Source organism: Pezoporus wallicus, unplaced genomic scaffold (assembly GCF_028554395.1).
Source record: "Pezoporus wallicus isolate ANWC-B61680 ecotype Strahan unplaced genomic scaffold, APGP_CSIRO_Pwel_v1 contig_5767, whole genome shotgun sequence".
Classification (NCBI taxonomy): domain Eukaryota; kingdom Metazoa; phylum Chordata; class Aves; order Psittaciformes; family Psittacidae; genus Pezoporus; species Pezoporus wallicus.
The window spans coordinates 3,369,641-3,383,306 of NW_026640599.1; the positions used below are offsets into that span (position 1 = coordinate 3,369,641).

The 13,666-nt window shown below is 38.6% G+C and overlaps 1 protein-coding gene across 3 annotated transcripts in view; it reads left to right on the plus strand.

Moving 5' to 3' along the window:
* WWC3 (WWC family member 3) overlaps nucleotides 1–13,666 on the plus strand; it is a 105,988-nt gene that overhangs the window by 69,535 nt on the left and 22,787 nt on the right. For all 3 annotated transcript variants that reach the window (XM_057419445.1, XM_057419444.1, XM_057419447.1), the window contains 3 exons: nucleotides 6,616–6,858; nucleotides 9,993–10,082; nucleotides 11,214–11,788. In XM_057419445.1, the coding sequence (XP_057275428.1) occupies nucleotides 6,616–6,858; nucleotides 9,993–10,082; nucleotides 11,214–11,788 (908 nt within the window). The remainder of the gene's footprint in view (nucleotides 1–6,615; nucleotides 6,859–9,992; nucleotides 10,083–11,213; nucleotides 11,789–13,666) is intronic.

The following is a 13,666-nucleotide window of genomic DNA, read 5'->3' on the forward strand; positions in this document are numbered from 1 at the left end:
TGCATTCCTTCCCCTTAGCTTGCTGGCATTTCTGTAGGGCTTTTGTCTCTACTAAATATCTTTGTGTTCGTTCTCCCTTGGCTGGTGAAATATCTACTGTTACTGCACAGTGTGGGTGACAGAATGTGCTGCGATGGATTAAAATCTACACAGTAGAAAATTAAAATTCTACAGTAAGTCTTAACTGTAAAGCAGTATATTAGGACTACTTGCTCGTCAAATGGGGTATGGAAACGTATAGCAAATAAGTACAACAGACAAACTGTCTTATTTCTAAGTTTTAATGGGAGACTTTTAAAATACACTGTAGGAGAAAAGTATGTCCTTTTACTTTAAAGGAAAAAAGCCCCTCAAAATAAAGGGCAGTGTGTCATATTTTAGTCACTCTTGTGCATCTAACCAAAAGATCATACAGCTCTAGATACGAGCAGAATGTTTGATGTATGTAGTAAAGAAGTTCTTAAAAATAAAAGTATGTTCTCTGTATATGGAGTGTGAGCAAGAAAATGCAGTGTTGGGATTTTTGAATGATCTTGAGGAATTCAGGAGATGAGACCCAGGGATAGTAGGAAAGTTGGTTTATGATCCCAGAATCTTTCTCCTCCCTCATAAAAGATAATTTGATTTTAATCCTCCTTCAAAAATCTCTTAACTGCTGAGTGGTTTGGACTTTGCATAAATTGAGATGTTCACATAGCTATTTTTTTTCCCCCTTTAGTTTCCCACTGGAAGGAAGTTGGATAATTTGCAATTTAATTTTTCCCGTGGGTATTTCAGATGTTGTGAGCTGTGGGTTCTGACATTTTCAGCATGCTGGGGAAGATCATGTCCTTTCTCCTGTGTCTGATCCAGGCTCTGGGAGGGAGGCACATCAATTCTGCTATTTAATTTACCAGTCATGCTGCTGAGAGGCTCAATCACTTTTCTTCTGTTCTTTACTCCTCTCTTCCCCTCCCTGCCCCCATTATTTTTAAATAAACTGTACCTTATTTCCATGAAATTTCTCCTCTCAGATCTGTCAGTGTGGCCCTCCAGAGAAGCAAGAAGGAGGGAGGACGGTCTTTTTGAGCAGCCCCAAGCTGGCTGGATAAATAGCGGTTTTAGTTTCAGTTGCTATTTGAGTGAGCCCACCTCTCATGAAAGCATTTGCACACTGGAAAGTGTACCCTTCCAGCACTTCTCTGAATAGACTGTTTCATAGAAAGGGAAGTCAAAAGCAAATTGTTTTTCTTTGATAGTGCTTAAGTTGTCCAGTTCAGTATAATTCCTACATGAAGTATATTAGCAAATGATCCTGAAATGTCATTGCTGTGGTGCCTCATATCCTGTGAAGTATATTAATCAATAGATGAAAAATGATCCCTCCAAAAAGAAGCACCTAATTTTTTAACTGTGATTATGTTATTTGCCAGTCTGATGGTAGCTGACTTCAGTGAACTAATATATCCATGCATCTTCAACCAGCTTGTCTAATTTGGGTGCTGAAGAGGTAATTTGTATATGCCTTCTGTAAATCTTAATTCAGACATACTAGTTTTCAGTTCAGTTGTTGAAATCATACAGTGACCATCAACAAATTTATTTTGGCCTTGGAAGAGCTTCCTCCTCAGCTATGCTTCATGTTTCTACATCCCCTTTAAGACTGTTACTTCTTTCTTTTTGGTATAGTTGCTGAATATTTGTTGCAAATTTGCTGTCTGATTGTCAAAATTCATTTTCAGTTGGGCTTTAAAAGGAGTAGCACAAGCAGAAGCTTGGGAGTGCAATTTGTGTTTGTACTGACAAAATACACCTTGGTTGGCTATTGATAGCAACATAGTCAAGTATTTTCCTGTTAAAGTTCATCTGGTGTAGGCAGATTTCAAGGTGTAATTGCCTAATTTCTAGTGCTTTATTCTACTCAACTAATCTGAAAATCTGATTTAGGGATGAAGTAATTTGTCTGATACCACATAAATATCTGGCTCAGGCATGTCAGCTAAACCTAAATCTCCCAGTGTCAGTTTTAAGCACAGAAAAGCTCTTTGAGCTATAAACGGAGCTGAGCCATGCTCTTGAACTATCTTTAAAGTTTTTATTATACCAGTTTTCCTGGGAATTGGGGCAAATACTAATTTCTGTCCTCCATCGGTTTTAGCAGGCTTTGCAATTTTCCTGAAGGTGAATACCAAATTTCATCTGCAGAATGCCAGTGGGCTGTAAGGGTTTCATGAGTGTCTTAAGCCAATTTAAGACCTCCTTGTTACTGAATCAGGCTGCCAAGAAGGCTGGATATTCTACAGAGCATAATCACATTGTCTGCCAAAGCCACAGTGGCACATACGTGCAGGCACAGCCAAAGTAGACACAGTGAAGAAATTTTGTGAGCGTTTGGCCAAGTTCCCCAGTTTCTTGTTCTTTCCATTTCTTTGTTACCCTTTCTCTAGCCTTCCCCTCTTTGGATATAAATCATAATTCACTTTCAAGAAGGTCTACAAATACCAGAAGTTACTGAGTCCTTACACCCTTCATTATGTGCCTTCAGTACCACAGCCACCTTCTCTAGGTATTGCATATGGGCTAAGTTCCCTGGTACCTGAAGTGGCAGAGAACTTGCTCCAGTTATAAGCCCATTATAAGCCTAAGGAAAGGAGTAAGCTGGGCTGACTTTTGTTGATCGTATCTGCATATTTGTGTGATTTGGCCACTGTTCTCCTCCAGATTATAATTGAATTTTCATTGTATCTTCACCAGTCTTCCCTTTTGTTTCACGTAACAAAGGCCTGAGCTATAGAGTGGTCTGATATGTCACGCAAAAATCTAGGCATTTACATGCAGGGGATTACTGTGTTGGGATTTTTTCCTTAGAAAGCTGAAACAAAGTAAGTTGGAAGAGCTTGTTAAAGCTAGAAAGACCAGAGCTTGTAGGTTGCGAAGTGGCAGCTGTAGGATACTCGAAATTTGTCCCTTTTATGAGCATGAGTTAGGACTTTAGTATTGCTTTGGAGTATTTTTGTCGTCAGGACACCTGTCTAGTTCATAATCTAAGTAATGGTCTAAACATGGGGTTAATTGTAATTGTAAATCAAACATCCTCCATCTCACAAAAAGTGATTTTTATTTTAATCTCGCTTCTCATGCTGTTTTAATAACCTCTTTAAAACAGAAGTGTTTTCGAGCTTAGCAGTATAATTTTGTTTTGTCTGTGTAGATACATAACAATTCAGATATGCTGTAAATTCTGCAAATACATGTGTTTTTACCCCCATGGTGTAGTTTGTGTAGCAAACTACTGGCTGTACTGATTTCTACCCTCATACGATGTCTGCGTTATCCTGGGCTAGGAATCATTCTAGCTACATTATTAGTATGGGCATTTCAGAGCATGTTTGCCATTTCTAATCCAAGTTTACTTAAGATCCCCAGGTTAAACCTTTGTCATCCCATCTGTGGCCCTCCTGCTTTTCTGCTTAACAGGGCCTGTTACATTCATCTCTATTTTAAATTTTTAAATACTGAAATAAGCAGCAAGTTGGTCAGCCTACCTAGGAAACCAGTCATTTGATACCACCTACTCGAGCATGGAATGCAAGCTCCTCAGCACTTGTTATGCAAGGATGGGAATGGGCAAAATGCCTGGAATGTTGATGGCTCAAAATTAACTGTTTTTTCCCCACTAGGGACTAGGCACCTCAGGATCTGGCATTAGGCCAGATAAAATTACCCTTTTACATTGACTACACTTAAAAAGTACTATCTTAAAAAATACCCAAAAGGAAGGAAAAATGTATTTTAAAATCAGAGGCTTGTTAAAGCATCTTAATTTGTTTGTTTTTTTTTATGTTAAAATTGCAGTCAATGCCAAGTCGTTGATTTATCTGAGTGGTTAAGGTAGCTGAATATATGCACTGAGTCTGAAAACACGAAAGAAATACTTTTTTATAATATACCATCAGTGAGAATGTCTGGTGTGGTTTAGGTATAAAATCTGGCATGGATAAGCATAGTGAAATTGCCCCCCCTTTTTTTTTTTTAATCCATTTATTGTGATTCCCTTCCCAGCAGATTCCTGTATTATGTGGTGGTTAGCAATGTCTTTTTCTTTTCTTACAGGACAAACACAGAGACAAGAAGAACTAGCTGAAATGCTGAGTGTCAGGGAAATCCACAGCAGTATTTTTCCCTTTAATGAAGTATAACTAAGTTACTGTACGATGACTTCTTATTTTCAAAGCATCATCATAACAGAAATTGAGAGGCAAAAACCAAACCTTAAACTGGAATGTCATACTAAAAGGGAGTAATGTGTTCTCAGCAAGCTCAGGAGTCTAGATTAAAACCTCTTGTATCGAGAGTGGTGTTTTACCACTTTCGATACAAGAGCGGATTCAGTGGTTAAATAGCACTGACAGAGGGGGTCCCATCTCCTCTTTCCTGCTGGTACTTCTGTCTTCCCTGTTGCCTGCATTAGCATTTATTTGCTTCTATGGTCAGCTTCTTAACCAGCTCACCCTGCATTAGAAAGATAGCTAGCAAAACAATTGTGTTAAAATGAAGAAGAGGGTTACCCCTACCAGTTGTCATATAACCCACTGACTTTACCAGATACATCTCAACTTCTTTCATCCACAAGCCATGTAAGAGCTTATGAACATGGTCATTCATACACATTGCCAGGGGTCATCTGATTCACACTTGCCTGCCAAGCTATGATAACTCAGTTGTAGATGAATTCTGTAATTCTGTTGAAAGAATCTCGAGTCCCCATTTGTTTCGTTTGGCACTGAACACTTGAAAATCAAGTCGTATGTGCCTTCAGGAGTGTTTACTGGATCTTTAACAGCGTAGCAGCCTGGGCAAGGGAGAGGAGGGGTCCTGAATGCTCACTTTTCCTGGCCCTGATGTCTTGTCAATGGGGCGAGGTGTTCTTCAGGAAGCTGCATCTGGACTTCATGCACAATAGCTGAGGCATGAAATACGTAGACTATGTATATCAATTCACAATGGTGCTTTCAGCAGCTATTGGCAGGAAGTTGGTTATTAATGCAAGGAGGAGGAAATGGTATTGAAGGGCTTGACAAAGTATTCTGCTTTAGACTAAAATGTAACATAATACCCAAGTTCTTTAGTTGCTGTAAATGAAATCTAAGGGGGGAAAACCCCTTGGACAAAATTCACAATGAAATTCCTATTTGTATATGAATGCACTCATTGCAAAATGATTTATACTGATACGTTATTTCCCTTCCCCTGATAATAAGATGGCCAAATACTTTCCAGATGTCAGTATAAAATAAACATTGCATGAGGTTTTATTTTTAGATGGTGAAAACCTTACCTTTGTCATGTTTATGCTGTTTCTTTTATCCTTAAACGCGTTATCACACTGTGGATCTTCTGCAGATCTGTTTTGCTTGTTATATGCTTTTACCTTACTTTGTTATTTTCTTTCTTACCATATATATTGGAAAACAAAAAAGATTACTTTACCAAAGGAATGAATGATATTCCACCTTTAAGGTTGGCTTTAAGTGTGCTTTTATCTATCTATCTATCTGTCTATCTATCTGGCTTTAAATGTGCTTTTCTCTATCTGTCTATCTATCTATCTATCCATCTGGCTTTAAATGTGCTTTTATGTATCTATTTATCTATCTATCTGTCTATCAGGTGATAATCTCTTATGGTGCTTTGAATGCTACCATTTCAAAGTGAAGATGAAACTGAGGTGTACAACTGCATAACTGCACAGTTCTTTAGTTTCAGATATTCAAAAATCAGATAGCTAGATGTTCTCTTATTTACTGTTTATTTTAACTGTAACATTCTAAAGTGTCTGAATTGCCCATTGTAAAGCAAGCATAAATACCTAGCAGAATTGTTCTCCCTCTTAATGCTTATGTTTAGAATTTCCCGAAAGAAATACTTGTGAAATTTCTAGCTTCAATATTCTTTGTAATATTTATAAGAGTTCAAAATTTGTTTGTAGCAGAACATTTTCTTAAAATGTCTTATTTTTGCAACCGTTGTTTTGTGTGTGGGTTCACCTTCCTGAGATGCAGGATGTAGGAGACTACTTTCGACTATAAAACCTACTACAAAATAAAGTTAGCTTATTTATTGCTTGATTTGATGATGGATCTGTCTAAAGCCACTTATATTTTGCAGTAGATCCTTTCTTCCAGACTTATTTTGCTTACTAACAGCTTATTTACTCTTAACATTCTGCTGTCAGTTGCTGCCTAATATTTTCAGCCCCTTGAATCATTCCTCTGTTAGGTAGGACATGAATATACAGACCTGTTGTCACTAGAAAAACATCTCCCCTTCATCCCCTGAACTTTTGAAATCCCAAGTTAAGATTTGATAGTGGAAAAATGAGGAAGGAAAGGATGGTCAACTTCTTCAGTTGTACAGGCAAACTTACAGTTCTTTAATATTTTAAAAATACCCAAAACAAAACCCACCCCAAAATGCAGAAAGAAATAACTCTTCCAAACCCCTCTAAATTTTCTTGGTTTGAAATTTAGAAGAAGAAAAGTCGCATAAGTCAACAGGCTTCACCTTTTGGTATTTTTCCTCTTAATTGTCTTCATCTTTGTTTCTTCTGCTTTTTGAACCACATTTATCTTTTAGAGTTTCGAATATACAACAGCAGCTGGCCTTGCTAGATAATGAGTCTTGGCCAGGAATGGCTGAAGCGGACAGGGACCGTCTTCAGCTCATCAAAGAGAAGGAGGCTCTTCTTCAGGAGCTGCAGCTCATCAGTCAGCAGAGACGATCCCCAGAAGACATTGCACGTTTGGAGGAAGAAAAAAGACGCTTGGAGGATGAAATTCAGCGAGCTCGAGCAACGTCTGCTCATGGGGCCACGGAAAGGTCTGGGAACTTGAATTGTTTTCTTATCTATTTTAAGATCCATGTAAGTAGTTTCAAAAGAAAGAGTAGGGAATTTCACTGTGTTTAAGAAAAAACAACAGAATGTTTCTGGAGTAAGTTCCTTTCAAGAAAGGAAGAGGCTGCTTCTGACTGGCATTTAATTCTGACTGTCTTGAAGATGTCTGAAGGAGAGTTAGAGTGGTAATGACTAGTTAGTTTTCCTTTCATTCGTCTGTCTTCTGAATAGGAAGAAGAGATCAGAATAGAGTCACAAAAGATGCTTGGAAAAAGTCTGAGTGATGTTGTCTGATAATAGAGACATGAATAACAATAACTGTAGAGCGCAACATTTCCTCTTGTTTTCAGTGGAGTAATATTCATCTCCAAAAACATCAGAACAAAGATCCTTTTCCTATATTTGATTTGTGCCTTATAACAGGAAAGTTAAATGATGATTTTACTACCTTTTGTATACAATTTTTCCTTTTAATTTGCAGTCTCAGCAGTGGGAGCACATCCCAACTCTGACATTCAGAGAGCACAGTGAACAGAGTCATTCTTGAAAACTTAAATTAAATGTCAAGTTACATGTAAAAACAACCCCCCAAACTTACTAATGGAAACAATGTGTTTATTTCAAAGTTGCCCAGTTTTTCCTGTAGCCAGAGAAATGGACAAAGCCTCTTAACCTCTTATCGTTACTATAAACCACTTCCAGTGAAAGCACTGAAGACTTGTTCTTGTTTCCTAGACTTGCTTCTCTTAAACAGTGATAAAAACCCAGTTTGACACTTGAGGAAAACTACGTGAACAAGCTTTAATATGATTTCTGTAAAGGTTAATATTTACATAATTAAGACACTTTTACAGTATTTGGAAGTGCCTTGCATACACAGATTTTGAGAACTTCAGTTCCTTTGAAAAGTCTTACTTCAGACAGTAAATTCAGGCAATAGAAAATTCCCAGCCAACCTATAGTTCAGTGTTCTGTATTTTGCAGTTTTTGCAATATCGTTACATTGGCTTTCCAGCTTAAACTGACAGAAAAGGGAGTTCACTTTACACTGCAGTGTAGTAAGTTTTATTTGTTGGTTTTGGGTTCTCATGTTAGGTAGCGCATGCTATGTTGGCAAGAAAGCCAGGCTATTTTTCCATGTAGTTCATGCTGTGGAAACCAGCGTTCCAGTATGATACTTGATATTTCAAATGTTAGCAAAAAGTTGAGCAGAAGTTAGAATAATATTGAAGGGCAATCTATTTTTGCATAACAAATTGGAGGAAAGCTTAACTATTAGTGGCCCATTTATTTGTTTGTCTTAGGTTCAGGAATAACCAAACCCATTCCTAGTTCTGCTTTTCTTTTTCTACTTTCTCCAAATTGTGAAATAAAAAGAAGCTTCCTCTTTAAATAATTGTTGGGTCTGCTCTGTTTCTGAATTTTACAGGAACTGAGTTACGTGCAGATCAGAACTAACTTAAAATCTGTATGACAGAGGTTGGGTTTTGTTTCGGTTTTGGGTTTTGTTTTTCTGTTGCTTTTTGTTTTTTTGGTTTAAGATGTTGGCAGCCTTAGTTGGAGGCATCTCTTGCCCCTCAGCACAGGTACCTACAGCACTGATGACTGTGGAGTGTAGTTTCCTAAGTTTTGAATCGATTAAGTTTCTTGAATCCATTTGTCTTTTTGGTTCCTGCATGCAGTGTCTTTATCACGTAAGTTTACATAGTTGAGCTGCAGCCTTCCTTGCACCAGTTGATTAACCTGGTCTGGGGTCCACAGAAGCAGGAGAAAAGTTTCACGCTTGAACGCTGTCGGGTGTGCAGCTTCTGCTGTGTGGTTGCAGTGAATGGAGCTCCCCAGAGGGTGGTGGGATTGTTGGAGTGTAGCACTACAGCCCCTTGCTAGCACATGAATTGTAGAAGTTGGAGGCCAAAGAAGTTGAAAGATTTATGTTTTTACTGCTGATAGAGACGTGATTTTTTCACATCTTAAGCATCCAAAGTTTATTGACATTAATGCTGCTGTTTTTTTATCCAGAAGGACTCTTTTTCTTCTTTTTTTGTTGACTTTTATTTTTATTTTTTAAATCCTGGCCATTAAGGTGTTGAATTCTAACAGCTATCTTTGCAGTTGAGGAAGGTCTTAAAGGATTGAGATAAGTTTGGTCTGTTCTCTCCAAACTTTCTATCAGAATCCTAGTTTCCAGCCAGCTTATGAAAGCAGGGCTGGAGGAGTAACTTTCCTGAATGTACAAATGATGTAAAATACAGAACATGTTTAGCACCCTGATTTTATTCTGAAGTTTAGTGATTTGGCTTGGAAAAACAAAGCACCATGAACAAATGAATAAATGTGATAACAATACATAAAATCTATTCTTTGAAGTTTTAAGATTCTCAAAATACAAAATTTAAGGTATCATGTAGCTGTCTGAGACTGACAGCATTGAAGGTACGTTCCATTTGTGTTGGGGCACTGGTATGGAATAATTCAGATGCTTGCTATTAGAATGGGCAAAAAAATAAGTCTCGGATATTTTTGCCATAGCTTAGCATTCAAACTGTATCACCAACTTAATTATATAAAAATGTACTTGAAACACCTAGAATTAGAACTTAAAGTTGAGTTTTATGGCTACTGCTTAACAGAAGTCCTCCAAAAATTTTCCATTTTATCTTTGAAATTTGACACTAATTAGCTTGGATATTAGGGCTGTTTGGAATATTTCTTTCCTGCCAAGGCAACGAAAGGCATAGTAGTTCTCTGTATTTTACTGGCACAGTCGGGTTGATGCAATGGAAAAAAAATCATTGTAGACTGATCGGGTTTTTTACCTAGGACTTTATAATTTTGCTAATTGCTGTGATGTATTTTCAACATCATGACTCCTACACTGTGCTTCAGTTACTTTTCTTGTCTGGGAATTCTGCTGGAGTCTTGGTTCTTGTGTTCTTGCTGAAATTACCATAGCTACATATGAGCTGGGTGAATTAAAACTTTTCATTAAGTAGCAAGACTTACTTTTATATTCGAAACTGCAGTGCAGTGATACTTTTCTGTACTTGGAAAGCTCCTCGCACTTCTTGAGCACTGCTGTATTGAAGAAAAATAGTAATATGTATCTATTGAATTGCAGGATACTGTTACAGGAAAAGAGAAATTGTTTGCTTATGCAGCTAGAAGAAGCTACACGTTTAACCTCATATTTACACTCCCAGTTAAAAAGGTGAGTTATGTAAAACCAGGAGATTTTGAAGTTTTAACTGCAGCAGAGAAGAATATTAATAGTCTATAAAGTTTACCTTTTAATACTTTTACATATGTATGCCAAGTAAATTTATTTTTTACTGAATTTATAGTTTGGTCTATGGAGTGTAATGACTTGGATGGAGTTTTATAACTAGTAATAGGGACGACTATTTGGGCTACATTATTATGTGGGAATTTTATGTTACCTTATTTTTCTGAAAAGATACATACTTAAATGCCTTCATAATATTGTCACAGTTTTCCTAATATGAAGATAATGTTCTTTTAAGTTCTGTGAGATTTTAATATTGTCCAAAGGAAGGGGTCTTGATCCCTTATGAGTTGACAAAGTTTTGCCATTTAAATACACAGGCGTGCTAAGACCCACACAGAAGCCCAGAATATTTTGCATATTCAAGCTTGTAGCTGCCTTTTTAGATTCAGCTCTTGGGGATTCCCCAGCTCAACATCATGCCAGCATCAAAAGCTCAGTTCCTGCTGTGTCTCACTTCATCTCTCACTGTCACTTGTATTCTTCTCTCCCTAACTGTCTGATTGGTAAGAGGAACTGGAATACGATTCATTGTAAAATCTTTTTTATTTTGCGCTGGAAAAACCTGTGAGGGTGAGGCTTACACAGCAGTTTGTTAGGACTTTCCAAATCCCTTCACGCTTTTTCTGCCTGGTGTGTTTATTACCCATCATTAATACAAATTCAAGCTGGATCATGGTAATCTACCCTTCCCCTCTTTACATTGAGGGGAATTTATTTACACCGATCCAGATCCTGCTCTGGCCTCTCTTCTGCCAAATTATGGCTGCTTACGTGCTGGAAGAAAGAGTACGCTTGTCTTGTTGAACCATTTGTCTTCAGGCACTTGGTCCTAATGTGCCTGTCACTTGCAGTGTTCCAGTCGTGGCTGTGCTGGAGACCAGGGCAAGAGACAAGAGCTAGACTTTAAAATACCAAATCATGTCTCTGTGTTGCTGTACTGAATACATGTAAAATTCCTTGTGTAATCTGGATTGACATTTTTATGTCTGAGCTGGTGTATGTGATTATGTTTGAAAGGGCCTTTTCTGTTTTCTCTTTCTTTGCCTGCTGTAGTCTGTCAGCTAGCACTCTCACAATGTCCTCTGGCAGCAGCAGGGGATCCCTGGCCTCCAGTCGAGGATCCCTGGCCTCCAGCAGAGGCTCCCTCAGCTCGGTCAGCTTCACAGACATCTATGGCCTTCCGCAGTATGACAAATCAGACAGCGTTACAGACTATGGGCAGCATCTACGCTTTGACATAATTCCCTTCGAGTCTCTCACAAAGGATGTGCCATACGCTGATCCCATTGGACACTCGAATTTCAATAAGCACCGGAGGTCTCTGGATACCCCACAGTCCTTGGCATCCCTGTCATCACGGTCCTCCTTGTCATCGTTGTCCCCTCCAAGCTCGCCTCTGGATACCCCGTTTCTTTCTGCATCTCGAGATTCTCCCTTGGCTCAGATGTCAGAAGGTTTTGAGGAGATGGCGAGCATAGGAGCCCTGGAAATGCTCAGGGCTCAGACCACAGTGTTGGGCGATGATGATACACAAGGAACGAGCTCATCTCAGACGTCCACTTACCCTGTGGACAATGAAGTGTTGCAAGAAATGGGACCACAGCTGACTGCTGTCCAAACTGGTGGAGGTGAGTTTCTGGACATACTATTTTGTCACATCATCATAGGAAATGTTACACAGACCTAAGCATATTGGCGTAGTAGAGATTGTTTCTCAGTTTGGCTTGCTATACTATGAACCACTAATCACTCAAAACCAAGAACTTGTTGTTTACCAACTACCACACCCACCCCCACACCCACCCCCACCCCACCCCCCCCCCCCCCCCCCCGAAAAGCCAAACACAAGACCAGGCATGAGGTGATGCTGCTGACAGTGCTTGAAGGCTGGCTCACTCCATGCTGAATTCAAACCCAGACCAGGTTCACATGTCTTAAGTTCTGCAATGGAGCAGAAGGTGGCTGCATGGTGGTCATGAGTGCATGGTGCACTGTACTTCTGAATAGAGTTCTTTGTCAGCCACGGAGCATCCTTGACAGGGGGTGTGTGCGAAAATCAATGTCTGCTTGAGTGGCTGTCTCAGAGAACCTGAGCTGTATGATTGTAGAGGAGCAATGTGTGCAGTTACCACAGCACACATACTGTGGAGTTTTCTTTTTCTGCTTGGCTGTGAAGTTGTTAGACTTGCTTTAGTTTGTATTGGTGGAAGCTTCTGAGGCACTACAGTTGAGAAATGTAAATTAGAAAGATCAAAAAAGGAAACTTTTAAAAAAAGTTTCCTTTTTAGAAAACAAAACAAACATTTAAAATCCTGATCATAAAGGCACATGACATTTCTTTTCCTGTTTTAGTCCATCAAATTAAGAACTGCTGTTAAAGCGAAAACGAGTATTCCTCCATGATGAAGTTTTTGTGTGTTGGCTTACTCATATTTCTAATAAGACCATACTAGTAGAGAAGGGCTTTTATGAGTATATTTTTAATATTGAAGATTATAATTTCCATCCCATTTTTATACCCAGAATTCTGTGTTCTTAATTGTGTATAATGTTGCATTCAGGACTTAGCATGTCAGGAGTAATGTGAAATATAACCACAAAGGTATCGTATTATCCTACCAAAATCTTATGTCAAGTGATAACGAGAAGGAGCACTGACAGCTTTCAGCTTTGTGTTTTTGAAAACAAAACTTCACCAATATGCTAAAAAGCTTTTATTGCTCAAACAGCATTTGAGTCTAGACTCACCTGCTTTCCTTAATGCAGCTGGCATTGCCAGAACATACTGCTGCAGAATTTGTATTTTCTAGATGTAAACATTTCTAGTGCCCATATTGTAGCTTTCAGACCAAAATAAACAGAATTCCAGAGACCAGCATGTAAGCTTGTGCTTAAATTAGTGCCATGAAGAAGCTTCCTGAGGCTTTCTTTAAACCTCAGGTCAGACCACAGCATGTCTTCACCCATTGTGGTAAATGAAAATATGTAGTAGTTCATTTATAGCTCGTACGTGTTTCCTAGAAGTGAAGGCCTGGTCTGAAACAGGATGAGAGTCAAGTTCCTGCTTTGGTTTTTCCTTTTCTCCCTTCTCTGTCACATTTTATACATTTCACATTTCTTTGACAGCTTCTGGCAGAACAGCTACCTGCTGTCACTGCTGTGGTGTCCAGCTCCTAGTCAGGGGTTAGACTTTTCACTGTGTACAACAGAGAGCTTTGTGTTCCTTTTTGAGGAAGAATGTATGGTTAAAAGGGATCCAGGCTGTCGTGTCTTTTCATGGTTGGTTGGTTTTGGTTTGGTTTTTGTTTGGTTGTTTTTTTTTCTTTTTGCTTGTTTGTTTGTTTCTTGTTTGGTTTTTCTTCAGTTTGAAACAATTTCAGAAATATTTCTGATTTTTGGCTGGAGTCATGACTATATTGAGCTCCACACTCATTAGCTGGTGGGTTTGCAATTGTAATATAGTTGTGTGCAAGTAGCAGATGGAATTTCGAAATAATTCTGAGTTT